The sequence below is a fragment of the Patagioenas fasciata genome, chromosome 4, assembly GCF_037038585.1.
Source record: "Patagioenas fasciata isolate bPatFas1 chromosome 4, bPatFas1.hap1, whole genome shotgun sequence".
Taxonomy (NCBI): Eukaryota; Metazoa; Chordata; class Aves; order Columbiformes; family Columbidae; genus Patagioenas; species Patagioenas fasciata.
Window position 1 is genome coordinate 10,572,262 of NC_092523.1, and position 27,500 is coordinate 10,599,761.

Consider the following 27,500-nt stretch of genomic DNA (forward strand, 5'->3'; position numbering starts at 1 on the left):
AGAGACAGCAGGACCAGACGTACAAAGATGACAGTGATGCTGCAACTTTCAAGCAAACCCTCCCAGATCTCACCCCTGATGAGCCTTCAGAAGCACTCGGCTTCCCTCCCTTAGGAAAGGAGGAAGGGAGATGCGATGAAGATGTGCCCAAAAGCCAAACGGAATTACCTGCAGTGGAAAACAAGGAACCCCAACCTCAACCCGCCGAGGAAGCGGTGACACCCACAGCCGAGGAGGGGCCGGCTGCCGATGCAGGTAGTGATGAATCTCCAGGGAAGTCCCCATCCAAAAAGAAAAAGAAGTTCCGCACTCCTTCCTTCCTGAAGAAGAGCAAAAAGAAGAGTGACTCCTAAAGGCCGAACACACTGCAGAAACACTGTCATATTTTAAAATCCATTAACCACTAGAATGTACCAGATTGTACTGAGTGTTTTGTCTTATTATGTAAATGAATGCAACAAGTAATCCAACCAGCCCCTCAAGTTACGGCTTATTAAGGTTAGAACCAGAAACTAATGTCCAAAAAGGTGCTAATCCTGTGTTTTCAGCAGCTACCATGGATCTGATCCCTAATTTGTAATCAGATGTAGATGACTTCCCTGTGGAAGGCACAGAATCACTATTTTTAACTTAAAGCCTGCACTGCTTATAAAAGAAGAAAAAGAAATTCACAATTAAAAATGAAACACACATTGCTTACCAGAAAGAAGTGTTCTTTTCCAATATTCTGTTCCAAGACACAAGGAAATTCCTTCTTAAATATTGCCTTTCAGAGAGGATGCTTTTGCAGTGGTGTTTTCAAGGGGGATGTGTTCTTGAACTGACATGTAAACTTCTGCCAGCTTGTGTTTCCAGGTGATGTTTTAGGCAAGCTCGGAGGCTCTCCAGCCCTTCCTTTTTCTCCCCTCTGACTATTGTAACAAAATGAAGGTGTTTTTCACTTTGTTTTATTTTACAACTGGCACTTGGAATCATCTTTGATGTCTAGGACTGAAATAACTGTGGTGTGTTCTGCTCATGTTGTGTGTTGAAAGGGCCCAATCTTCCTTTTTTTTGTGAACACAGTTCAAGGGAAATTTGTCTTTCCATCTTGCCTCCCTAAGAACCAGTCATATGGTCATTTGGCTGTTAGAAAAGCTGAAAAAGTAACTGTGCTACAAGTATTTCAGAAGTTTTTTCAGCTGGTGGTGGGAAGCAGTTGTGGTTTGGGCCTTAGCACAGGGTTTATTCACCCTCTTAAAAATCCCTCGGGTGCATGTGCAAACTTGCTGCATATAAACCCTATTTGCAGCCTTTTGTGTTTGTTCCTTCCCATGATAAAAATGTAAATGCATTACACTGAATACTTAACCTTTTTTTAATGTTATTTTCACTTACAAAGACTGGCATATAATATATTTTGTTGTTGTTGCCAGCAGTAAAGTACGGAAATTCCAAGTAACCTTAAAGGTGTATTTTCACAGTTTGCTATAAATGTTTGTTTAATATGTAGCATGGTAAGGAAAATCACTCTCACCACTGAATTCACTATTTTCCAGGTATTGCCATGCTTCTGTCTATATCACTAATTGTAGTTTAAGATCAGCTAGGTAAAGCTTGCAGGAATTCTCCAGAAACCGTACGTGATCAGCTAAGCCGAGAGCGGGGAGCTGGGTAACCGTTTCTGGTGTTCACAGCAGGGAACAGTGACACCCCCGTGCGGGAGAGGGAAACACTGGCTCACAGTGAGTGTCCGTAACAAAACAGAACGTGGATGTAACCTTTTAGGGCAATATTAAGCATTGCAATTGGTAAAATAGCAGAAAACTAATAATGCCTTACAAGTCATGCAGCAGAAAGCACCGAGGAGAGGTGAGTTGTGCGGCTGGAGGCAGCAGTGGATGAGCAGAGCCTACGTTAGGCCGGGCGGGAAGAGCAGAGCTTAAGGGTCCAGCCGGGAGGAGGTTTGGAGGTGTGACTGGCAGCCGAGGGGCAGCAGGACGCGGCTGCATGGCACGAGTGGCTTTCAGCTTGTACTTTACCTTGTATGTCCTCTGCGCACTAGGCAGCGTATACAGTACTTATTTTGCTAAATTGTGTTTTATTGCAGGGTCGTAATGAAATGACTAATTGCTCTATGTTTCAGTTCTTTAATGGAGTCCCTCCATTTATCTTGACCACATATGCAATGACTCTTAATTTCTAATTTTGTAGTTTGTTCTTTTAATTCTTTGTATTACAATATGAAATGTAGTCATGTATGGTATGGTTACACACTTTGGGGCAGAAAAAAGTCCTGTATTTTTCTTTCTTTCTTGGTATCATTAAGTTCTACTCACAAATAAAACTCTTTAAAAAAAGAAGAAAGTATTTTCCTGTTCTTTCAAACCTTGCACTGTTTTATTCTACAGCTGTAGCCTGTTGAATTTAATTGGCTCTGCTTTCTTTTAATGATTAATGTGTTCATTAATGATTGTTGTAATGTATTCTCAGAAAATACTGGAATTGGTGCCTGTAGGGCTTCCCGAGGGTCCCAGCTGAGCGGCAGGTGCAGGGTCCTGTCCCCACACAGCCCCGCGGTGCAGTTCTGTGCAGCCCTGTTTGCTTTAGATGGGCAGAACAGCTGGGCTGCGAGTAACTGACTCGAGGAGTGTACAATGTAACAGTTTATTTGTAATGCAAAAAGAACAGTGCTTGGTCATGGAGAAACATCACACAGTATTAGAAATATTATCTCTCAAAATTTGTGTATTAAAAACAGTCCACCTGTGCCAGAGTGCCAGTGGGGCTCAGGAAACCTGTAGGATGCTTCTCGCTTTTGGTCATGTTTTAAGGCAGTGAGTACAGCTGTTCCCAGGGCTGCTGAGTGTTTGTGGAGATCTTGTGACAATTGTGCAGAAATTCCCTGTTAGAACCACGTGTGTGTGGCACCGCTAGGCAGCCTGGTCCTGCTGGGGGCTGCATGGGGGCTTTGGGCTGCTGTGTGTGAATTGGGAGCAGAGAAATGCGCTGCGTGTCCTCTGTTCAGCAGCTCGGATGGTCAGTGGGGATGTGCTGTGCTGGAGTCCTGTCACACCCATCTTTGCTTCTCTGAGGATCTTAATGCTTTACACAACTGTTTTGGTTGTGTTTTGGTTGTGTGGGGTTTTTTTGGTTGGTTGTGTGTTCGTTGTGTTTTGGTTTTTTTGCTTGGTTGTGGTTAATTTTTGGTTTTTTGTCTTTTTGTGTGGTTGGGTTTTTTTTATCATTTACTATTTGCTAAACAAGTCATGCTGGCTGGGAGACAGTCTTACACATCATAACTGCTTGTGGAGGGCCATGAGAAACCCAAAGTCTGTTGTTGTTGCAAATGGTCATCATGTATCCTCTTCCAGACGATGAAAATCCTCCTCTTCCCATTTGCTGAGCAGTGTTGGGTGCCAGCCGTCAGGTCTTGCAGAGGTCCTTAGAAGCTGGTGTTAGTTCTGTGGTTACCTAGCTCCTACTCCTTCTTTGTCTGCTGTTTTACAGAACCAAGTAAAACGAAGGGGATGAGGAAGAAAGCTGCACAGACAGTGAAGCAAAGCTCTGCCCCTGCCAGCCAGTAAACTGCAAAGGAAACAAGAGTGAGCTGGTTAGCGTGCATGTCCTCATGTCTGTGTAAACCAGCCTTCAGAGCAACTGCTCTCGGCAGCTTAATGAGACAACTGGAGACCACAGAGTTACTGAATCGTTCCCTGCACATCTGTGCAGGCACAGGGTACACAGAGGAGGTGGCTAATCAGTGCTGGTTCTCACCCAAGGAAACGGCATGTTAAAAGTGGAAATTTTAAATGGGCTATTCCCATTCTTGCCAGTCTAGCAATAGGGAAGTTCCTGTTCACTCAGCTTTACAAAGAGCTGTTTAACTCTTTGCCCTATGCGTCCTCCGTGGCTGCTCCTGGTGCTGTCTGTGCTGCTCTGGAAGCTTCCTCACTATTGGTATCAGTCTCCTGCTGTGAAACACTTGTGAATCTGGTGCTGAGGTGGGAGGGTGAGGGCAGGACTTGTGCTGCACTCAGGAGCTGTTCTGCTGGTTTGGTTTTCCTGTAAAGCCCAAAGTCTGGCCTGTCCTTTCAGAGGCTGCTGTATGAGGCACTGGTTTGGTGAGCCAGAGTGAGCTGGTTGCTTGGCGTGCGGATGCAGTCAGGCAACTGTTAATGTTAAGCTTAACATTAGGTCCAAGTTCAAGCTCTGACTTGCTGTGTGGCTGCTTCCCCCGATTCTGTTCCTTTACCCTATACTGGCCTATGGGAATGGAGCCTGTACAGGGGGCTCCTTAGGCACAGCCTAGGTTTGGCCTTAACCAGGACCAGTAGGCGCTGCACCCTCCCTGAGTGCGGGCTCTTTTAATCTAGTTTGTAGATTTTAATGCTGAAATGTTCTTTATTGTACATGGACTGTCTCTACTTAATTTGTATTTTCTTGGGATGTAGCTTCATAAGAGGTGGAGAAATAGTTACCAAAGCACAGGAGCCTTTGATTTCACTGACTTCTGCTTACCCAGTGCCTGAGCGACCTCTCAGCAGGGGCATTTACTTGCTAAAATGGCTAAAAATCAGCCCAGCAAAGGCTCCTTAGCCTCCACCTCCCTCTGCACGTTGGGGCCAGGCCCTCTGTGATGCTCACAGGGCTTGAACTAGTTTGATGCTGTTGCTGGAATGTTTAGGGAGCCAGGCAGTCCCTGCTGTCTAGTCTATCTCTGCTCGTATGGACTTTTTAAACTCCTCTGTGAGGCTTTCATTGGTGTTTGTTAACAAGGACCATGTCCCACCCCTGGTGCAGCTCTCAGGAGTCCCTACTTCTGCAGGCAACTTTATGGCCCTGAAACGTGCTGCGCTTCCCCTTTTCTGTCAGCACCCCCAGGCTGTGGGGGCCAGAGTGCCGCTGTGTGTTGCAGAGGCGGGAGGGAGCAGGAGGCCGCACTCACCAGTAGCTGACAGGACGGGTCCCAGGGCTCTGGCGAGGGCGCCCAGGCTGCGCAGGATCCCCATCACTCGTCCCTTCTGGCTGGCAGAGCCTGTGCAGAGAGCTGGGATCAGTGCGGGGTGTTTGCCTGGGCAGGGCACTGTGGTCCCTCAGGCGGCGTTGTTCTTTTGGAGGTATTTATTTCCCCACATACACCTCCCCCTTCTTCCATTTTACAGTCGCTGCCCAAACTGTATTTATTTCCCCTCCACCAAGATAAACATGAGTGCTTCACTGCTTGTCAAGTGTGTTTGTCCACAGCCAGCATCTAGTGCACCCTCCTCCCTCTAAACAAAACCAACAACAGAAAGCTTTGCACACTGTGCATAAGATTTGCTGAGAAGGCAACAGGTGTGTAATAAACACAGAAGCATGGATGGAAGTTAAATAAGAGCAACATAAAAGTGACATTACTGAGACAAAAAAGGCTTTGCTTATTAAGCACTGTAGTGCAGGGACCCAACTGAACCAAAGCCAGGGGCAGAACTGTGTCATCCACAAATGGCAACACAGATGCATCTGCTTCACAAGTTATGTGGCAACCTGTGCCACAAACCCAGAAGGTTTTAGAAGGTTCCTTAGAAAGTCTTTTCTAAGGAATCGGAGAACACAAAGCCACTCTGTTTGTGGCCTTTGCCCACAATATTAATTCTTTGCACACTGTTACCCACCCTTTTAATCGTAGCCAGAAATAAGGTTCCTCTAATCAGCCTCCCTGCTGCAAAGGACGTTCAGAGCAGGGAAGGTGCTGAAGGCTGCAGCACCTCCAGCACGATGGAGCTGGTTTGCTCCCCGCAGCAAAGGCGGAGTGATCATCGGGCACCGACAATCCTGGCTCGCTGGCTGTGCTGAAGAGGGGCAGTGCACAAGTGCCTGGGAAGGCTCTTTTCTAGGCTTGAGCCTCACTCCTGCTCAGTGGTTCCTGCTTCAGGATTACATACAATGTCGAGCAGCACTTCACTGCAACACTTCGTATTTCTGCTGTCCTTGTTAATGCACTCGGGGAGAAAGCACCTCATATAAACCCACGCAGCACCGGAGGCACCGCTCCAGCATTCAGCTCTGAGGTGGACCTGCATCATGAGCATTGCTGTTGATGCATCACTAAACTTGAGGTCAGTTCTGTATTTGAGCCAGGTCTACACAAAGGTCAGTTCTGTGGCCAAGGGCTGCCCCTCAAAGCAGGAAAGACACTCACCGTAGCCTGACACCACTGCTGACAAACACGGGATTACAATGGCCGCAGCTGGAAAAATCCACAAAAGAGACACACTGTTAATGAACAGCAGGGAGCTCAAAACAGTTACAAGAGCAATAGTGAAAAACATGTGGCCCAAACTCCTTACTACTGCAGAGAAATATGCTGAGCGCTGGGGCACTGCACCAACAGTGAGTCATCAGGTTGAATCCAGTTCAATCATGAAAACACCCCCTCAAAGCCAACCTGCACCCAGAGCCACAAGTGCTCCGAGCAGATGTTTTACATCAGTGTCTCTCCCTCTGCAGCCCCATGGGAAAGGGGCAGATGGGTCAGCTCCGCTCACTGGGCTTTCTCCAGATCGCTGTGGTCTTGTCAGGTGGAGCAGGGAAAGAGAATCGCTCGTATTTCACAGGGACAGTGAGGTGGCTGCACCCAGAATCACACTGTCCCTGTGCATATGGCTTTACCCTACTCACTGATGCAAGAGGCAGCTGCGTTCTGTCTTGGGAAATAAGACAGTCAAGACCAACAAGAAGAGGTTACAAAATTTTGGGGCACAAAAGCCAAGAGCTGTTCAACAGTCACTGCACTCTTACTGAAACAGGGGCCTTTTCTGCCAAGAAGGAGGTGCTTAAAGCATTCAAAGCAGAAACTTTTCTGGGAAGGACAACTGCACAGCAGGAACGACAGACATTTTGCTTTAACTCCTGGGGCAGAGGGAGGACGAGATGGAGAACAGAGGCCCCTGCAGAGGCTCTCCTGGCCTTCCCTGGGGGGAGAGGGGGCTTTCTGCCCAGGTATGGGGCAGGACTACGAGGCTCCAAACTCAGAAGCACAGTCACAAAAAACAAACTCCTCCTCTCCCCCGGTCACCCAGTCTCTGTAGAGAAGATGTAGATTTTGAAACCTGTCAAACTGCTGACCCAAGATAAAATGCATCTATTTAGTAGCTTGCTTATGGTTTACAGTTTACTCTTAAATGAAGCTGTATCATGCAAAAGAAAAGTCTCCTACTTCTGAATTAGTCATATTTGAAGCTTCTGAACAATATTTAGCAGCATTTGGAATATCCAAAATCTCTTTTCAGATGGGCATTTCAGTACATGAGTCCAGCTTCATTCATAACCGTTTCCCTGAGTGACAGCTTAAATTGGTGGAATATTATTTATGTAAACACTTCTTAAACATATTTGAAAACCAGCTGCACTATTCAGAAACCATCCGGGAAGTTTTGCTCCCACCCTGAGCCGAGGCCTTGTCCTGGGAGAGCCCGGAGCAGCATCCGGCCAGCACGGCCCCATGCAACAGATTCCCCCTCACAGGGCTCTTCCGGCTGCTTCCTAAGAAATAATGCAGCCATCACAGAAACACAAAGACACACTGTCTCCCTTCTTTTCCTGAACTGAGCTCTTTACTGAATATTAATATTTTGCTTCTAGGTCTGATCAGAGGGGGTAAAAACACCCCCCCTGAGAGCTCCCCAGTAAACAGGACAACAGGAGAACTGGGGATGCTTCCGAATTTCACCATGACAATCTCCTGTGATACAAACAGCATCAAAAAACAAAGAGACACTATTTCTTCCATATTTTATAAACAGAAATATTAACTTTTTCTTATTTAGAGTTTAAAATTAGAAGTGCAATGGGGTGAATAATAGATGGAGAAAAATTATCTGTGCTAAGCTTTCAGTGCATTTTGCAGAGCTCACCGAAGGAATACAGCAAGAGTCCAGCACTCAGCACCGTCACATCTGCAGCCCATCCGATTAACAAGAAAGCTGGAATCAGCAACATAATAGCCTGCAAAATCAATGAGTCACACGGTTACATTTAAGCCCTGCTTGTTAAAGCCTAACTCTAGGTTAGTTCTCTTCTGCTGCTGGAACTACATGTAAGTGAGAAGCAGAAAGCCCCCTCTTCCCAAGCAGAGCCTTCAAATTCACCTGGGTGGCCACAGACCAGCGCAATTCACCTTTCTCTCTCACTCACCTAAGTTAAGAGCACGCGCAGGCTGGAGTCACCAGTAACACAGGCTGTAGTTATCCCACCACCCATTTCCCACAACTGAGGATGAACTCGTTTTTGCAGAGTTCTCTCACACAATCTTGTTCTGTGTTGAACCAAACAGAAATCTGGCTTGAACTCTTTGTCTCCTGAGCTGGCACAAGAAATCAAAAAGCTTGTGTGCAACAGAACTGCAGCTCCTCTGCTTGTTCTCAGCAGTACTGATTGATTTTAAGGGCTACATCCAACCCTCTTGAGCTTTCCAAGTCCACGCTTCTACAGCCAAGAAATAACATGGGAGGGGGAATGGCACGTGAAATTCAACCCCCAAAATAATAAACATTCCTCATCTCCTCCAAGAGCTTGGATGTGGTTCCCTGTGGTCTCTCCCTCACATGAAGTGACAGAGCAGTTGAGATCTGCTGTGTGTTTCACAAAAGGGGGTATTCACTCCCACCAAACGTCTCATTTTGAAGATTCGGTTATAAATGAGCTGCTGTAATCACTGTGCTAAGAGAGGCCACATTTGCCATATGTTCCAGATTCACAAATTGCCAGTTCAGGAAAAGGGGGAACTCGTGCCACAAAAGCCACTCCAGGTACGTACATGCCCAGAAGGGGTCTCCAGGGCCAGCGGGTTTCCGTGCAGCACACACGGGTGGTTATGAGCCCAGACAGCTAAACTGGGTGAGTGCAGGAAGGGGTACAGAAGTCAGAGGGACAAGCCACACTGCGCATGAGCTGCGGTGCAGGGACAGCAAACGCAGCAGGCGGGCAGGGCACACAGAGCAGGGTGATGCGGGGGATAAAGCGGCACTAACGCAGCAGCAGGAGTTCCCATCCCTGGGAAATGCTTCCCCTGTGCAACACGAGTGTGCTCGCCACGTGCCAGTCACGTGCAGGGTGGAGATGGTTCCACCAGTGGAAATAATTCAAGAGAAGCTTGGTCAGCTCACTGGGATGCAGTGTAGTTTGGTAGTTTTCTTTACCCTGACGCCGCTGAAATCACACTGGCCTCAAAATAATGCACAATAAATTGATGGAGGCTTTGACAGTCCTATTACCAACAGGGGTTCAGAAACACTTGAAACCAGCCTTGTTTAGTTCCTCGCACAAGTGTAAATGTCAAGACATATCTGCTTGTTCCACAGCTGTATAAGCTGCAGAGAACTGTTCCCTGTCATCCCAGTACATCTCACCTCTGTGATGAAAGAGGGAAGCAAACCACAGAAATGCACATTTCCACAAGTAAAACCATCGGTGCACGCCATTGTGACATGTGATACTGACGATCACAAACCGAAGATCAGAGGAAGAATCTATTTCCCTCTGCCCACCAGTGAAATACACTCTAGGGAAAGCCTGTCAGGCACAGAGATGGGCAGACTGGTGATGTCCCTGAAAACAATTTGGCAGAAGGAGAGTCAGAGATCAGCTCTGAAGCAGCTTTAGCAGTTTCAACGTCTGCACTGCAAGAGAAATCACTGAAACAAAGCTTGCACAGATTGACACTCTGTTCTTGTTCCCTACTGAAGTTAGAGATGAAGAACTGGGAATTTCAGTAATATCATAGCTGGTATGGTAGGAGAGAGCTCTAATATTCCAAAGTTTAGACTGATAAGTGCCCAACAACCAGGGTCTTCAGAAGTAATTTGGCTGGATTTATGAGCCAGAAATTCCTTTTGATTTGTCAAGTATGTTTCTAGCCTCCAACTACCCTTCATTGCACTGTAGACTGAAAATTAGCATATCAGATTTGTGGGGGAAAAGAAAAAGAAATATGGTTGGTTATTTTTTACCCTTTTTACAGCTCTGATTTCATTTCCTGGCTTGATTCGGCGAGCATAGCCTCCCTGGATCACAGCCATTGTTATTCCAATAAAGAAAAACATCTTGCCCTGCTGCATGCTGGAAGGGAGGCAAAAACAGAGTATGGAGTCACGCACAGAGCATTCCACCCTGGGATCCACAGTGCAGATCCTTTCCTGAACAAGAGAGAGAAAATCCTGTCTGGTGCTCGCACGAGCAGCGCAAAGTTCTTAATACACTGACACGAGTTTCCACGGCAGGGAGACAGCACCAAGATAAACCTCTGAGGTCTCAGGTAGAGATGGGACAGCTGCTGGCCAATGCTGCAATCATTTCTAGACTGCTCTGACGTAGTCCAGTTGTTCCAACTCATTAATTACCCTGTGCTGGTTTCCAAGGAACAGGTGTTTTGCTTTCTCAGCCACTGCCACCAGTCATGCAGAGTTTGGTTAATGTCACTGAGGCACAACAGGGCGCTGGCGTGGTGGTGATCACGCACTGCACCGGGAAGCAATAGCTCCCTCCACCCCTACATATTTCTTCACATTTCCCTTTCACCTCTCTTATCTACCAAACTATGGGGATATTCTCAACTAGAAGTTCTCACCTCCATAACAAGCTTGTTTGTCACACAGCCTGTGCTGTCAGCATAAAGTTGTGTGTCTCACTACATGGCCATCCTGAAAGGATGTGCAGACACACAAGCTTAATACACTAGAAAACCTTCTCGTGATGCACACGTTAGTTAAGCCACAAACTGTAATGTAAGAGAGAAAGACGAGACAAACCCCTGAGAATTACTCAAAGGGAAGGACACACATACGGAATTGAGTTGCAAGATCATGTTCCTGCCTGGAAATCTTCCTATGAGCTGGCAGGGAAAGTATTTCAAGCTGAGCTGCTGTTAATGGTTTCTGTTCTCTTTCTTCTCTAGAGTTTGACTAAAGGAAATCAAAGTCTATGATGTAATGACTGCACGCTGTGTGCAATGCAGAGCTCTGATGAGCAAATCTAATCACACAGCTTTCCCTCCATCCTTTGCCTTTTTTGAGCTCCAAGATTTGTCCTGATACTGAAGAATACTTCTGAGCAAGAAAAGGTTTTATGATAATCAATACAACTAGCCCAGCAATACATATTTCAGGAGCTTTGATTTAATCTTGTGTATTGATTTTCTCTAGTTATTAGAAGCTGTAGACAGAGTATTTCCTTTCATGATAAACAGTGTGCCTCATTTTCATAAATTCTTCCCACAAAACTCACGTGTCTCTTAACACAGTGCTTCCTTTCTGAGTGCTTTTACTAACCTCATGAAGCCTCTCTTGAAAATAAATGAAGACTCACAAGCCAAGATTTCTGAAAATATCCTAGACAAAATATACGACATTTATCTTCTAAGTGTGCTATACCTGGTGAACTGGAATCTCTGGTGGGTGAGAAAACTCAGTGTATACTCCAAGCCAGAAAACAGGAAGAGGTACAGGAAATACGCCAGGCCCAAAGTTTTGAGATTCTGAAGATCTAAACAAACAAACAAACAAATATCAATTAAAAAAAAAAGAGAAACACAGTGGTGTTTTTCAAGCATAGCTTGAGAATATAGCAAGAGTAGAGCAACATTTATCAACTGTACAGGGAAAAGTTCTCATCCCAGATGTTCACTTTAAATATCCATACAAGACAAGGCACAAAATGACTTCTGCCCACTACCTCCCTTCTTATGAGGGGAGGAGAGCCCAGAAGACTCATCTCAATCTGGGTCACCCCGATCTCCTTCACCCAATCCAGCCCCTCTGCCTCACACTCAAAGCCCAAACCTATTTAGGGACTGATTTATTTATCTAATTAATTTCTTTTAATCAATACCTGTGTTCCACCCAATACCTTGATGCTGCTGTCAGGATTATATTGGTTAAGCACAGTATCCCTTTTTCTAAGCTACAAATGGTCTGTGACAGATTACCTCACTTATTTTTCTGCTAATGCAGAGTTTAACAGGTTTTCTCCAAAATGGCAAATATTACTCCACTCCCGATACAGCAGCGAGGGCAGAATGATAAGTTGTTGTACATGACAAACACTGATTTATTTTCTGTGGCTTAAATAATTTCATATAGAGAAATGGTCAGCTCAAAACCTACATCTCCATGTCCTGAGCTGAAAAATCAAATTCCAGTCTGAAGTTTCCCAGTTTGCAGCTTGAACAAGCAAACTCACATCTCCCTTATTGATGCCTTGATCTATCTTTTCAAATAACTTCACTTACTGTAGCCTAACCCCAGCTGCAAGCTGTGCCTGAAGAAAAAGCAAGTAGCAAGTCAAAAATCTTCAACACACTCATCTCTTTTGGGAATAACAGGACCAGCGTCAGCTGCAGTTCCCTGTTCATAAGTTAGCGTGGTAGGTTTTAAATGAGCGAACAGAGTGCTGCTCCCAAAGTGGTTTGAGTAAAATATTCACTTAGAAACCACCGCCACATACACAAAGGCACAAAATATTAATATAAAAAGCCAGCTGACACTTACTGTCCTCCGAAGGGGATTCTTTTCCTCGGGTGACTGCAGAGAACTGAAATAAAGCCAAAGGACTGAGCAAGTCAACTGCTGCCTGAAATCCAGATGTCATGGAAGAGACCTGATCAGAGGAAGAAAGAGGCTTGTTTAAAAACCTGGTGTAATAACTACTGCAAGGAACTGACAGTAACAGCCAAATGTGCTTCTACAGCTACACAGACTGTCTGAGATGAAACAAGGCATCTGGCATTGGGGCTGGAGTGACTCCTAAATACAGTCCAGACTTTCTGATCACAAAACTGGCTTTAGCACTGTGCCAAGAAGGTGAAGCACTGAGAGCAGCAGTCGCTGAAGACAGAAAACAGGTTCTTCCCTGGGCTCTTAGAAAACAGAAGAGGCTCATTCTCCATAGCCCTGAAGGTGGCTTTATTTGGTTCACTTTTTGCATCATCGCTCATGTCCAATGAACATTTACTGGGAAAATAATGGCACATCTGCCTGCAAGCTCATGGGAAGCTGGGGCTACAGGTCTGAGAACAGTGTGTAACACATCAAACAACCCTCTGGTTTGGTACTGGTTGCTCTTTTAGCCAGCCAGTGACACCTCCTGGGGAAGAAAAGGAAAATGTAATTTTTAAAGAGATTCCTTGGAGAGATTTTAGAGAGGCTTCTATAGGGACTCTGGCCAGCCACATTGTGTGGAGATTTCAAAGAGGAAAATTTATTTTGTAGTGCTTCTGGTCCTCGTACATCTCAACCTAATTATGCATCTAATGGCATTCTCCCTGCTCCTTAACAAGAGCTTAGGAGCTTAAGAGCTTCTCCATAGAGAATTTAATTCTAAAATTTGTTTATTTTTTTAATTCTAACATATAGAAAACTAAAGAAAATATTAAAGAAGAAATAATGTTTAAATTCTTAAGGAAACGATTCCTTTTAAAGTAGGAGAATTTAGACTGCCACTTTTCGTGACAGTCACAGGAAGAGATAAGACAGAATCCTCAATAATCACACTTTGTATTACACAGCTTCAAAGCACAGCACAGACTTTATCTGATGAGCTTCCTTCTCCTCCCAGGTAGGGTGGGAGCTGTTACCCCCTTGAGGGCAGAGATTAAAGGTCAAATTATCACTGGAACTTAATCTTAGTGCATGACCTGAGGACTCATATGGGCTGGATTTAATAAAGCTGTAAACAAATCAACCTTCAATAGGGTATTAACATGACCCCTGTCTTGTTTTGATAGTCAGAGCTTCTGAGGATCTGACAGCAAGAGCTCTGGAGCCCATTGATCTCACAACAGCAACCGGTTCAAAGTACCAGGCTGTTGTGTATAAAGCCATAAAGCTGCTGATCCATACGGAACAAACTGAGATTTTTATTTCCCCTTTCACTGCATGTATCACAGAGAGTAAACAGACACTCCCAAGAAGAAGTTTCTCATGCTTTTAAAAGGTCTGTAAGAGGATTTCCTGAAGCTGGCTTATAGCAATCCCCCGTTCCTGCAGTTGTTGGCATGATGGTGTCTGCACTGCAGCCCAGGGAATCTGGTAACAAGCAACTCTCTTCAAGCATGTTTGCCAGTAATAAAAACCTGTGGTTTGTACTTGTTTTGAATTATTATCCAAATCAGACAGAGCGCCAAGCTGCTTTGTACTACAAGGCTGGTTTTAGGTTGGTCTGGAGGATATACATTATATATATATATGTTTAAAATCTTACATGTCTTATGAAATTACAGATCTATATTGTATTTTTTAAAATATACATGAGTGTGTGCACATAAATTTCTTTTAATTTCTCCTATCTTTTCCCTGGAAGCAGTGGTCTAGAAGTGACTTCATCCACTGATCAATAATTAAAACACTGTCGTAAAACCACAAAAATGTTTCACCACACTCAAATAACAAAGTATACATTGCCAATTTCAGTCAATGTCACCAGGGGCATGGAGTTTAGATTCTTCACAGATTCAAAATGTGCAATGTCTAACTTGTATTTAAATCCTATGTTTATGATTTATTACTCCAAAATTGCTCCGTTTTACTTCATGATCACCCCAAAAGTCACCTCGAGTGGCAGACATTTTTCAAAGTGTCTTTGTTTACTCTGTTTTCCTCTAATGCAGAGGGACTAAGTAATATGTCTCGAGGATGCAGAATCAGTCCAAACCAGGAATGCAGCCTGGGCCTTCTGAGCTCCAGCCTCACCCTTCGAACCAAACGGTGTTTAGTATTCACAGGGCAAAAGCCTTGTTCTTCCTCAAGTCTGCTATGGGGCTGCACAGCCCTACACATGGCTGGCTGGATACCAGAGAAAAAAAAAGTTGTAAGACCCTCCCTCCAGCTAGGCAGCCTTGCCCAGGACTAGCTTAGCTAAACCTGAACTGAAAAGCTCTTAAAAGGGACAGATTCCACTAGAGACCTTTCTATTCCTCCTGTCTCCCAAGCAGGTCACAGCAGGAGCTGTTCTGGCCACCCCACAGAAGAGCAGTGTCTCTGACAGGTGGAAGGGATAATTCTCTGGTCACTTTTCACCTGATAAACTTGTGGAACAGTTGAAAAAAAAAAAAAGGGGGAAGAAGAACAGTAAAAATTCTGTTTTCTTTGTATGAAAATGCATCCTCGTTCCCCCTGTCACCCTCCACCTTACCCTTTCTGCAAGTTAGTTCCAACATGAATGAACATGAAATACTTGATCTTGTCTCCTGAGAAAAGAGGACTGATAGAGAAACAGCAATATCATGAGAACACAGCATATTTCAAGGAAACAGATGTCTGATCTCACTGGCACATCCTCCTACCGGTTCTCATTATCATTTCCCCTCTTTTACAGCTCTGTCCTTCCAACGCATCCACTCCTATATTCCAGGAATACATGCTCCAGCTCAGCCCAGCCAAGTTCCAGAAGGGCGGCCAACATACCTGCCTTTCCTCCGGCATCCAGGGACCAGGAACACTGCTCTCCTCCCACGCAGAAAGTGGGAAAAATTACCCAAGAAAAGAGCAAAGCAGCCTAACAAGTGAAATTACAAATACCCTGGAACACGTAAATTGTATGTGGCCACTGCCCAGCTGCAGGCTGAAAGGAAACAGCACAAAAGCACTAACACTGATACCCATCACAAGAAGCTCCAGTGTCAGATAAACCTCTGTCTCACCAGCAGTCAGCACCCCGTGGATTTTGCATGACTGGGACCTGACCCTGAGAGGCAACTATTAATCCACCTCACACAATACCCACTGCTGCACAGAGCCCCAGAAAGAGGATAATAAAAGGGGGAGGGAGGTATTCAGTCATCATACAGTCCTAAAAGGTGCTGAAGCCATTTATCCCTCTACAGCAAAGGTGGAATTGTTTACAGAAAACGGATTTGCTCTCCAGCACTACTCTACATCAAGATGTTGCCACCACCCTAGAGTGCGCAAGCTCTAACCAAGAACAGGATTTTATCTGGAATGTTTAGAAACAGCCAAATAGGAAAGGGGAACAGACAACACATAGAAGAGCTGATGTTTTTTTCTTTGAAAAAAAAAAAAAAGCTGTAGTGCTTGGGAAGAGAAGGTGAGCAACCAATTTCACACGGGACACAGCCTGCGGGGAAACACTCAGGGAAGGTCTGAAGTTTTGCCCTGGCAAGGGCATTGCAGACAGAAGTTTCCTGAACAATTCTCAGTGTCACGTGGGGTTGGCTGCCCAGAGAACAAGCAGCTTCAAGGGCTGAGTGCTGCTTAGAAACCAGGGATGACAGGAAAGATCCAATCCAGCTGGAAAGCCCCAAATCGAATGCCTCACCCGCATACCTCTGGCTGAGTTCAGCCTCTCCCACACTGCCAAAGGAGACTGCTCCAAGAGACTTTTAATCAGATGTATCTTTCCAGTGTCTGATCACATAATATTAAATCATAATGTTAATAAATGTTTGGCCTCACAAATCCAGTCAGTCAATTAATTTTAGCACATGTAGATATTTTGTATCTGTGGGAGATAGCACAGCTCAGAGACAAGAGTCATTTGCTACTTGAGTGTTCAAAATAATCAAGCAAACATGAGATAATAGTTAAGGAAACTAACAAATACTGGTTAAATGAAAGAAAATCCAGTCTCTGATGCATTTACTTTATGATTAGCTGAAGTTAATCCCCGGGGAGTCACTGTGATCACAGTTGAAAATTCACCCTCATCCTCCTAGACTCCTGCCAGTTTTTGACAAATTTAATCCTAACACACCAAAACCAGCAATTAAGCAGACATGTTAACTACAAAGAGTTTCTTGTATTACACTGGGCTTGGAGGTGGAACCATCGTACAATCTTTTTGACATCAGCCCGAATAATAATATTAAATCCTAGTCCCACGAATGAGCTAAATGCCTGAGACACGGGCTCAGCCCCTTCTTCATTGTTTCCAGTATTTCAGCAGTTCTCAAATCTCAAATTTTGCAAGAAACACAGATCTCTAGATCGATAATCCATTTACCCGTTTTCCTTTGGGAAGTGTCTCCGGAAGTAGGAAGAAGATGAAAATGAAATCAGCCACAGCAAACATGAGCGCTAACAACGCTGACCGAAGGTAGAAGACTTCTCCTTTCTCCGTCTCCATGGCTAGGTAAGCTCCGATCATGGGACCCAGGGTAAAACCAAGGGAGAAGGCAACGCCAATCATTGCCTGCAGTGACACAATGAACACAGACGTGTAGTTTAAGACACCAGTTTGCTCAGGTAGCTCAGTTTTAAAACAATTTGGATTTCTTGGCATTTACCTTGAAGAAATACAATCAGATACAGAATGTAACCACCCCGAGGATGTACAAAGCAATGATGGTTAAGGGTGAAAAAACCTGTTATTGCCAAATAACTGATTTTCTTTCCTGTCTAGTCAGGAAAGCAGCAGGAACAAACTGCAACATGGTTATGAATGAAAAGAAGTTGGGAAGAAGAAGAATGATCCTCACCTCAGGGACTGCTCAACCAGCAGATAAACTTTTGTGGTGGAAAACTGGAGAAGGGAGGACAGCACCATGGGAGAAATTCATAATGACGTCTACAGCTTCTAAAACACTTTGGCAATTTCCGTATTTAGGAATTTAGGTCTCATAGAGCAAACAGGCTTAGAGGCTTCCCTGAACAACCTGAATTTAGTGCAAGTACTAAACAGGTAGAATCCGTACACGCTGGACGGGAGCTTAAAGGAGCACTGGTTAGAATCATCAAGCCTTAGTGAGATTGCTTAAGGACACAACAGTGCAGGTTCTGGCTCATTTTCTTTAAGAGACATTTAAAGATGTATATTCGCATATGTGGGATCCAAATGTGTCATCCCAGGACTCGATCCTCCTGCTTTCCTGAGCCTGTTTATCTCTGCCTATAATATTAAACTAAACAAGGCCAGGGCACACGCAGGTGTCACCTCACCACCTCCAGTGTTGTTTCTGCCTGCCCAGCCAGCACTGCCCCAGGCAATGGCCCATCACAGTTTGGGAACAGCAGTATCCTCTTCCTAGAAAGCAAAATGAATGTTCCTGTTCTGCTTTAGAAAGGGAGAGAGCATAGCTGTATGGAAGTGAGCCACACTGTACTAAGTGACTTGCTCTCAGGCCCTAAGCCATTTTATTTACTAGTGCTTTATGGCTCTACCCCTCTCCATAAACAAAAATATACTTTGGCTCACCAGGACTACAATAAATTGCTTGGAAAATTAATTAGCTATCAATGCAAAATCTAAAGCTTTCACCTCCCAAGAACCAGCTGTCCCGCACAATGGCTTATAACAATCTGTTAGGAGAGGTTTGGGCCCCCAAGGTTTTTATAAGATAAAAGATTTAACTGATAACTCGCAGGGGAACTTCAGCCTGCGGGGTGTTCCCATCTGGTCCACTGCCTTCTGGCACAGCACAGGGCAGCTGTTCGTATCACTCGCTGCTCAGTCAGCCAACTGCCACATCCTTCACCCGCTGAGCTCAGATCCTGCAGCCTGAGCAGCATCCAAGGCAGCCAGGAGACACGCTGTGCCCTGCAGTGCCACTGCGCTTCCACAGCTTGGGAAGGTCAGAAAAAATGATTTGTCCAGTAACTGGCTTCCAGCTACCAAAATTGGGCCCTGAGACTTTTTGATTTCTCAGCTATTATAATGAGAATTATAGTTATTAGCAGGAGTAACAGCTATAACACTTACAAAGGTAGTTTTTCTACCTCTAGGGCATCTGCATCCCACTTGTAGGTAAAAGTCATTGACAAGTAAAGTCTGAGAGCTCATCAGCAAAATGATCTGGCATCTTTTCGGAAGTGAGGTAGCCTATAAAGTCATGTTTTCACTTCAACAACGAATACACACCTGAGGAAGACATTCTGAGCACCTGAACACAATTAAAAGTTACCCATCAAACTCAAACATATAACCCACGTGTGTCAACTCACCATGCCCTTGCTCCGTGCTTTTGGGGAGTGCAAGTCAGCAATTATAGCTGTGCAGAGGCTGACGTTCCCTTTGCTTATTCCCCCAACGATCCTGGAGAGAAGAAAAACGCCAAAAGTCCTAGAAGCAGCCCATAGTGTGTACGATGTTATCAAACCCATCTGCAGATACAAGAAAGGGTTGTTTATGAAGCAGAACAACGTTGATATAATTTCTACGTATTTCCCAGCTAAACTTTTCATTTTTGTGTTGTTTGTTTTCAACAGTTGCTCCAAAACCCATGTAACAGAAATGTCTGAATATACTGATATTGTACAACGTCCTGTTCAGTGATATAAAAGAAATAGAAGCAAACCCATACAAACTTCATATAAAAGTGAGACTGCTAACAGAATTAGAAGAGCAAATAAAGTTCAGAGGGAGCTAAATCAGTCTGGGGTTCGAAACCACTTTTGTAAATTCCGCTCCACTTGTTCCCAGCTTAAGAGAATTGTTATTTTAAAGTAAGAAGAATTCACAGTTCTAGCCTTTAAATTTCATAATCAATCATAATTACGCGTGGTTTATTTAATTCACTCTCCACAAGCCTACAGGATAGGAGGATTTGTATTTTATTTGCTGCCAAGTTTCTCCACATATGTACCTGCTTGCTCTGCATTGCTTCTGTAATTAGAACCACATATCAGCAACAGAGAAAACATTTTGGAGAATGTTATGTTCATAAGAAATGCATCTTACATTGTTGTATAGCACTTCCTAACCAACGATCCCCAGGCTTTGCGCAATAGGTCATGAAGTGATCAGCCCTTGAGAAACTGATATATATAGGGATTAAGTCAAACATTTGCAAACCAAGCATCTGAAGTCAGACTCCCATACACAGGGGAAAGGGATTTTGGAAAATGCCAGAAACAGATAGGTATTCTGATGCCTTCTATGTACAATTCTGGATCTGGGAAGCTCAGCACTCACATTTGGAAATGTGGCCAAGTGACCTGGCAAGAAGCAGTCAACAACCAACAGATCTAGAACGTTCAATTTCCCAATCCTTTGTGCTAACCACAAGGCTACAGTGCCTTCAACTGTGCATTGAGATGGCATAATTGAAATCAGTATGAGACACATACCACTGTCATCAAGATGACAGGTCTTCTGCCCAAGCAGTCTGATACAGCACCAGTGATGGGAGAGGAGAAAAACTGTAGGATGGAAAAGATTGAGCCAATCAGACCTAAAAATAATACAAAAAAATACATGTATGATTAGACTTGCTGCCTTCATCTTAAACACAGACAGCCAACCTGTTCCAGATCTATCACTCCAGTATGTCCTTTAAAAGCACACAATTAAATGTAAAACAACAACTATACAGAACACCCTCAAAACCCCGATCTTGTATTGTTATTTAACTGAGGCAGCATACACAGACAGACCAGATACACAGACTGACCACGGTAACATAAACTGGGTGATTCACTGGTTGCTTCACTGGTGAGAAAGCATTTCAAAGTCACTGGTTATAATGGAATGCTGGTTCTCCAATGTTTCCGCAGCTGTTCTTAAGGCACAGATAATGCAGTCTTTAGTAGTCACAGCTCTTTTAAGATTTTTTTTTTATTATTTTTCTGAACCTGATTCTGTCACACTTAATTAGCTTTTCTTTCCTTTTTATCATGGAAAGAAGGACATAAGCACTGCTGTTAGTGAGGCACACTAAGAGGTAGGAGTGATTCCAACAGACTCCAAGAGTCTTTTGAAAACTGCCTCCAGCTTCTCTGATCTTTAATTCCTCTTTTCTCTTGCCATTTCTAGCTTCACACAATTATTAATTTGCACTACACTCTCAACAAGCAGGCAAAAAACCAGTCTCGCTGTCCCAGTTTTTCTCCAAAGGAAAAATTGGGTTATATGTCTCAGATTATTCCGCTATCAAAGCTTTAAAAGGCAGAGGAGAGACCAGAAGTTCTGCTCCCATCAACACTGAAGGATGCAGAATATTGATACTCAACACCTTGGGGAGAACAGATGCTTGTGATAGCTCAAAAAACGGTGTAAAAAATCTCATTGATTGATGCATTAGCAGTTTATGTTAATGACAGACAAGTTTTCCTCCTTGTATTTCCAGCACTGTAAAAAGACCTAGACATGGCAAACACTTCCCAGCCAGGGAGCAACAAGAGCTGGGCTGTTCCACATGGGGGATGTGACCACAGCCCTGGCAGTGCCCTCACCAACCAGGGTGCAGTCCCACACGGTCCAGATGGGTTGGGCAGAGCAGGGTGTCCCAGGTGGGTCCACTGACAGTCCCAAACAAGGCAAGGGTTATACATCAGGTCACCCAGGGATCCAGTCAAGACCAGCAGGATATAGGGGCAGAAAAGGAATGGAAACAAGATTATGAGGTAGGTCCATCCAGGAGACAAGACACCTGCAATGTAGGTCCAAGGTCCATCCAAGAGACAGGGCCAGAGACAGCCCTGGAGCCAAGGCTACGCTTGTGATACAGCTCCAGGCAAGGCCCAGGCCTGAGCTGAAATACAACTCCTGAATCACTGGGGAGAAGGCTGTGGGCAAAGGCTGGTCACTGCAACTAAGTATCGGTGCCCTTAGGGCCTTGACAAGGCCAGGGGAAGTGTCCGCCCTGAAGAAGTCACAGTCTAAGCAAAGATGAAAGAGAGTAGAATATATCCTGCACTAGGAGAAGCAACAAAGTATTCTTGCAAGTGTCTTTCCAATCCTATGCCTCTTGTTGAAGATGGAGGCAACAAAAGAATGAGGGCTGCAGGAAGACTGCAGGAACCTCTTAACATCACAGGTGTAATGAACCTTTCCACTACAGCCATGTAAGGTGTAATCACACAGGGTGCACTGAGATGGGCTTACTACAACTAGGGCAGTTTGTCCATCTTTCCTGCTTCTGTAGCCTCAGTCAACTCTCCAGGGAGCTAATTCAACTCAATCTGTCAGAAAACTAATCTGGAAAAATAAAAACAAACAAACAAACAACACCACCACCCACAACATTTTCTGCTGGTTTAGCAAATTAGATGGCTCATTAAGAAAAGCTGTCATCAAAGCAGCAGAAGAGGAGGAGTCAAATGTGACAGATACCAGGTTAATTCAGCCACCTTATCTGCACCCTCACTGCCTGTGGCTGCCAGGTAACTAGTGAACATTCCCATCACTACTCAATACTGCTTCTAAATACTTTCCTCTCAATACTTTTCTCCTAGAGAGAAAACAGCAAAGGATGCCAGCTTTCTTTCTGGGACAAACAGGGTCTATTTTATTTGATTTGCATGTTCCCAGTTAGACGCTATATTTTCTTCAAAGGGCAAAAGAGTCAGTTGTGTTCCTCTGGAAGGAACAGGGAGGTTTCCCCTTCCCCTTGAAAGCAAATGAGCCAAGGCAAGGGGTACAGCACTCCCAGGAGTACAGGACACTGCAGGCAAAAGGAAAGGCAAGAAGTTCAACAGGACTGTGAGCTCCCAGCCCCTTGTTTCAACAGTCTGAGACAGAGAGAAGGAACAAGGAAGAGGCACACAGCCAGACCTTGGAGGGGACAGAAAGCAGTTTCTGAGGGATTAAAGAAAGCTGCTTCCCACCATTCAAAGCCAATAATCTGACTGAAACTGAGCAAAGAAACAACAACATGCCTGCGAGGACACTGTGGGAAAGAGAAAAATGGTTTATAAGCTTTCTAACACCTGTAAAGCCCCCAAAACCTACTTCAAATAGTAATAATACATTCACACTTACATTCTAATAGTCTTGTGTTTTGTTTTGTTTTTAGTTTAAAAGCCTTTTGCTTACATTGAAGGAAGCCTCAGCTCACTAAAAGGAGATGGTCTAGACATTTCCCATTAAAATTAATCCTGACACTCTCACATCTTCAGACTCTGAAATCCCAGTTTCCTCACCAGTCTCTAGATTGCAGGGATCCAAAAGAGCCTCTGATGTGTAACATGACAGAAATGCTGCTGGATTTCCTGCACTGCTCCCGGTGTAGCTCACCCCCACCAGGGTGCCCTGGTGATAGCAAATGCTTCTGGATGCCACAAGTCAGCAGCTCTCCTGTGTTTAATGGGACTAATGCGATTTAGAAGCAGTGCTGCGCTACAGTTGCCCAGCAGGGAGGTGAGACTTGAACTCACAAGCTTCTAATTTCAGTGTTTCCTACTGACTGATCTCCAGTGTGGATCAATTGTTAAGGGACAGTAATTTCTGTGACTGTGCAGGGTCTAGCACAGCAGGCAGCTGACCCGCAACTGGCAGTGTGGCAATAAGGAACAGCTGGCCTTCATTTCTGTAGCAATCTGTAGAACAAATTGGGCAAGATCATAGGACAATTCTGTTAAAAAGGGACCTCTGGAGGTCACCTACTCCTAGGGCCAGTTGTGAGGTCAGACCAGATTGTTCAGGGTTTCACCACTTAGGGTTTGAGAGTCTCTGAGGATGGAGACTACAAAACCTCTCTGGGCAACCTGTTCCACTGGCCACCCTTGCTGTGAAAAAGTTCCTCCTTATTTCAAGTCTGAACCTCTCTTGCTTCTACTTAGGGCTGTTGCCTCTCTTCCCGTCATGCACAACAGAGAAATGGCTCACTGTCTTCTCGATAAATGCTCCATAGGCAACACAAGGGTGCCAGCAGCTCCAGGCTGAACAAGCCCAAGCTCTCCAGATTCTCTTCCTGGCCCTCTTCTGAACTTGTCCAGTTTATGGATGTCTTTCTTGTGCTGGAGGGAGGCAAAACTGGATGGAAAGCTCTGGGTACTGTCTAACAAGTGCTGGGTAAAGGGGGACAATCACTTACCTCAATCTGCTGGCTCTGCTTCTGTTCACACAGCCCAGGTGCTGGTGGTGCTTTTGCTGGCTCATGCTCAGCCTCTTGCTCACCAGGACCCCCAGGGCCTTTAGAGCAGAGCTGCTCCCCACCTGTCTGTACCGTTGCAAGGGACGACTCCTTCCCAGGGTCAGGACTTCGCATTTCTCCTTACTGAATTTCATAAGGCTCCTGCTGGCCCATTCCTCCTGCCGGTGTGTCTCCAAATGACAAAGATGGGGCTGTCCAAGTTTTCATTGCTATCAGCGTGATGAAAACATCACCACTTACAGCCTGCTCTAAGAGACATTCTCTGTCTTATTGAAATCTAAATCTAGCAACAGGCAAGTATGCTTTTTGTATTTCTTGTCATTTTCCTCATCATTCCTGACATCAACACTGCAAATAACTTGAAAACACCACCTTTTTTGTTGGTCTGTTAGCTTGTTTTACTTCCATACCTCCAAACAAGACACTGTTGTATTTCCGCTCTGGAGGCATCCCAACCATCACTGCAAACCAATCCACACCACGTTGCAACGACAAATAGAATCCATCCTGCAAAAGAGATAGCTGGGAAATAGCAGGAAGACAGTTTCTCTGTTTCATTTGCAAAGACAGCATCAGAGCTTAGTGAACTAGAGACAATGTTGAATGATTCTTTCCCTCCTCCTCTCCCCAGGGAAAATTTCCTCACCGATCAGTTGTCATAGGCTAAAAATAGCTTAAATTGTGAATGCTAACAGGCAGCAGATAACGGGGTGTATGTGTTTGGCTGCAGGAATATCTGAATTAAAACTTTTTTAAACCATCAGGCATGCTACTTGCTAAAACTTGAACTGAACAAAAGCAGCATGTCCTGAATCCTTCAATTAATAAAGCAACATGAGACATACTCTATTCCTCTGCACATGCATTATTTAGACTGGGAGAATCAGGGGCTTGCAGGTCCAGAAAGAAGAGGTGGTGCAAAAAAGAATGGCTCCTGAAAAGAGGTGGAGGACTTGAAAAGAAGAGGAGGGCCCTGAAAAGAAGGTGAAGATTTTGGCTATAGGAAATACACTGGAAGTGGGGGAAGATCCTAGAGATCAGAACCCATGGTCAGGGTTAGAGACAGGGTTGTGAGGAAGACAAAATCTACAGCTGCAGTTGGAATGGGGTAGGAAAGGGGCTATGAGACAGGTGCGGGCTGTAAAAATAATTCTCCTTTGAGAACATCTTCATCTTGTCCAGTAACACCTGAGAATGGTAACTGTGAGCAGCTGCACATCAGAGAACCAACACAACTTGGTGCCCTGTGTTCCCAGAGCAGCAGCCAGTTCTCTGCTGAGAATGGAAGCTGAGACCCAGTGAACGTGCTGCTGGGGGTGGGAGTAAATGAGTGTGTGAAATACTCAGGTAGGGTGGGAGCCCTTATTTTTTCAGTTCTTAGGTAAACCTCAGTATGCAGATACGTTATGGATTGTTGTTTACTCTGTCTCACCAGTGACATCAGTGTAAGTCGCAAATATGCTGGTCATTACAACGACAAGCCCCTAAGAAATACCTGAATTTCCCCTCAAACAAATCCCTCATGTTAATGAAAAAGTAAGAGTCTCATGCAAATTCACAACCCAATTCAGTTTATGCACCATTTAAATGTGCTGGATATTATTATTCTGCCTCCAGCTATTTGGTTTTCCTCAAGACAAGGTATTTTTCTTCCATCCTTCCCTAAAGATCTCGTAACTAAAATTTTCAGCAGGCTGACTTTGTTACTTACCCCAGTCTGGCCGTAATAATCAAGGATGGAGGGAAACAGTGGCAAGATGAGAGCAAATCCCAACAAGTCAATGAAGAGTGCCAGGAAGACAATTGTAATAACACGATTACTGTTCTGTTCTTGCTTGTCATTGATGGAGACGTTGCTAACTTCTCTCTCTTGCAGGGCCATCTTCCCAGGTGCTCTGCTTTTAAAAAATTACATTTGTATCCATTAAACAGGAAGCACTCTGCAGGACTTTCATGAGACTATCTTGCTGATTCATTCTTGCTTTTTACAGACTTTACGAGAACAAATACAATCCTTTTATTTAAAGTGGTAAGTCATCATTACTACAAACATTTCGTATGATTTGTTTACTCAAATGATACAAGAGCATCTGGAACCAAAACAACCATTCCTTTAGACAAATCTTCCCTGGCCCTAGGTCTATCCAACTAATAGTTGAGGGATGGGTTCATTTTGGCAGATTCTACCTTGTTTTTCCTCACGATTTATGCATGCACTGAACTGTATGACCAAGCTGAACTTCATTCCAGGGTTATTCCCACAGGGTAACATCCTTTACACCTTTCTCTCATGGCCATTTCAGCTAGTGTGTGGCTTGAACCTACTGATGCTCGCACTGACCTTTCATTCAGCTCCAGTTTCGGCTACGTGGCTGCAATTTCCCTGACGCAATACCCCAAGGTACTACATGTTTCTGCCTTTGTGCTCCATCGGTTTTGTTGTTCAAACCTCTCCATATTTTTTGCTAGGCAGGAAACCACCAAACATTTTATAGGTCCTGGCATCCCGTCAGCAAAAACAAAACACTTCACCTCTGCCATGACATTTGATTTCTGTGAGGCAGGTTTGAATAGGGGGAGGATTTTCAGTTCAGGGAAGTTGTTTCTCGGGACACTCGTGTCCCTGACACTCTCCTGGCTGTCCCCAGCGTCCCCTCAGGACGTCCTGGCCGTGTCTCCAGAGCAGGGCCAGGGTTTGGTGCTGTGTTCTCAGGAAGGGATCAGCAGCAAAGCTGGCCCTGCCCTAACATGCAAACAGATTTGTCATCTGCCAGCAGGAAGAATTTCATCCTTCTGGTGTTTTCTTGCTATCTCTTCCCCCCACTCTGAAATTTCTTAGGCCCGGCTTTACCTGCTAAGCCTTGAGGAGGCTCCTCTGACTCCTTAACAAAGTCCTGATTCAGGCCAAGAGCAGGAGTTTCAATCGGGGGAGACAGAAAGGTTTAAAAAAAAAAAAAAAAAAAAAAAAAGGCAATTTCTCAAAGCAGCCGAAGCCCAGAGGGCAGAGGAGCCGGCCTTACAGAGACGAAGACCCGCCGCCCCTCGCCAGGCGCCCTCCGCTGCCTGGGGAATCCGCGCCTCACCGTGCCCGGCCCGGCCCCGGCTCCCCCGGCCGCCTTGCCCGCCCTCCCTCTCTCGGTCCCTCCCTCCCGCAGCGCCGGCGGGGCCTGCCCCGCTCCGGGCCACCTACCGCTCCTCAGGGGGGCCGGGCCCGCAGGGTGCGCGGGCGGGTCCCCTCCGCCTGCCAAGCGCCCTCCCTTGGGGATGCTGCAGGCGGGCGGCGGCGGCTCCTCCCCGGCCGCCTTCCTCTTCCGGCCGGGGATGCAGCCGCTCCCGCGGCCCCGCACCGGGCGCCGCCGAGGAGGGAGCGCGGCCTCCCGGCCCCTGAAGGGCTCGGCCCGGCGGGAAAGCGCCGCTGCGAGCGGCTGAGGGAGCGGCGGGGCAGGGGACCCAAAAACCCAGAGCGGGGAAGTGCCTTGTCCAGACACCCCAACTGATAATAGCCTCGGTCCCTGTGTATCTTGTACCTCAAACCGCAGCCGCTCCTTGAGTGAAAGATTTTTATTTAGTTGAAACGCGCTTGTTCCAAGAAGGGAGATGTTTTTTCGTTAGTTGCTACACGGCCACGTTACAGCAGCAGTTAGATGTGGTTCTGATAAACGGAAATTTCCTAGTAGTTGCGGAAGGTGGAACTTTGTTCCTAAAATGAACCGTTAAA

At 45.3% G+C, this 27,500-nt stretch overlaps 2 protein-coding genes across 19 annotated transcripts in view; one reads left to right on the top strand and one right to left on the bottom strand.

Moving 5' to 3' along the window:
• The window catches only part of ADD1 (adducin 1), a 61,975-nt gene extending 59,629 nt beyond the window's left edge, over positions 1 to 2,346 (top strand). For 10 of the 12 annotated variants that reach the window (XM_071808501.1, XM_071808504.1, XM_071808505.1 and 7 more), the window contains one exon: positions 1 to 2,346. In XM_071808501.1, the coding sequence (XP_071664602.1) occupies positions 1 to 353 (353 nt within the window). In that variant the 3' untranslated portion in view covers positions 354 to 2,346. The other 2 variants (XM_071808510.1, XM_071808511.1) reach the window with 1 other exon arrangement.
• Positions 2,179 to 27,102, bottom strand: MFSD10 (major facilitator superfamily domain containing 10). Of its 7 annotated transcripts, none has more exons than XM_065836928.2 (14): positions 26,973 to 27,054; positions 26,634 to 26,676; positions 25,494 to 25,677; positions 24,193 to 24,289; positions 20,037 to 20,140; positions 18,912 to 19,070; positions 16,975 to 17,163; positions 12,507 to 12,615; positions 11,391 to 11,502; positions 9,972 to 10,080; positions 7,878 to 7,968; positions 6,164 to 6,211; positions 4,928 to 5,017; positions 2,179 to 3,567 (listed from the first exon to the last, which is right to left on the bottom strand). In XM_065836928.2, exons 3-14 carry the CDS (start codon positions 25,662 to 25,664, stop codon positions 3,461 to 3,463), a joined length of 1,386 nt encoding a protein of 461 aa, XP_065693000.1. In that variant the 5' UTR covers positions 25,665 to 25,677; positions 26,634 to 26,676; positions 26,973 to 27,054; the 3' UTR covers positions 2,179 to 3,460. The 7 variants fall into 7 exon arrangements, with proteins under 7 accessions (XP_065693000.1, XP_071664616.1, XP_065693003.1 ...); XM_071808515.1 differs by having other exon boundaries at positions 25,494 to 25,680; positions 26,973 to 27,045; XM_065836931.2 differs by lacking the exon at positions 26,634 to 26,676 and having other exon boundaries at positions 26,973 to 27,102.
• Positions 27,103 to 27,500: the final 398 nt, after the last annotated feature.

Bases quoted from the DNA above. Each gene is read 5' to 3' on its own strand.
- MFSD10 (XM_065836931.2), bottom strand. From the start codon at position 25,664: ATGGCCCTGCAAGAGAGAGAAGTTAGCAACGTCTCCATCAATGACAAG. The intron at 19,071-20,036 runs GTATGTGTCTCA...TTGTATCTGCAG, and splicing joins CTGTCATCTTGATGACAGTG to ATGGGTTTGATAACATCGTA. The intron at 12,616-16,974 runs GTAAATGGATTA...TCCTCTGATCAG, and splicing joins CACTTCCCAAAGGAAAACGG to GTCTCTTCCATGACATCTGG.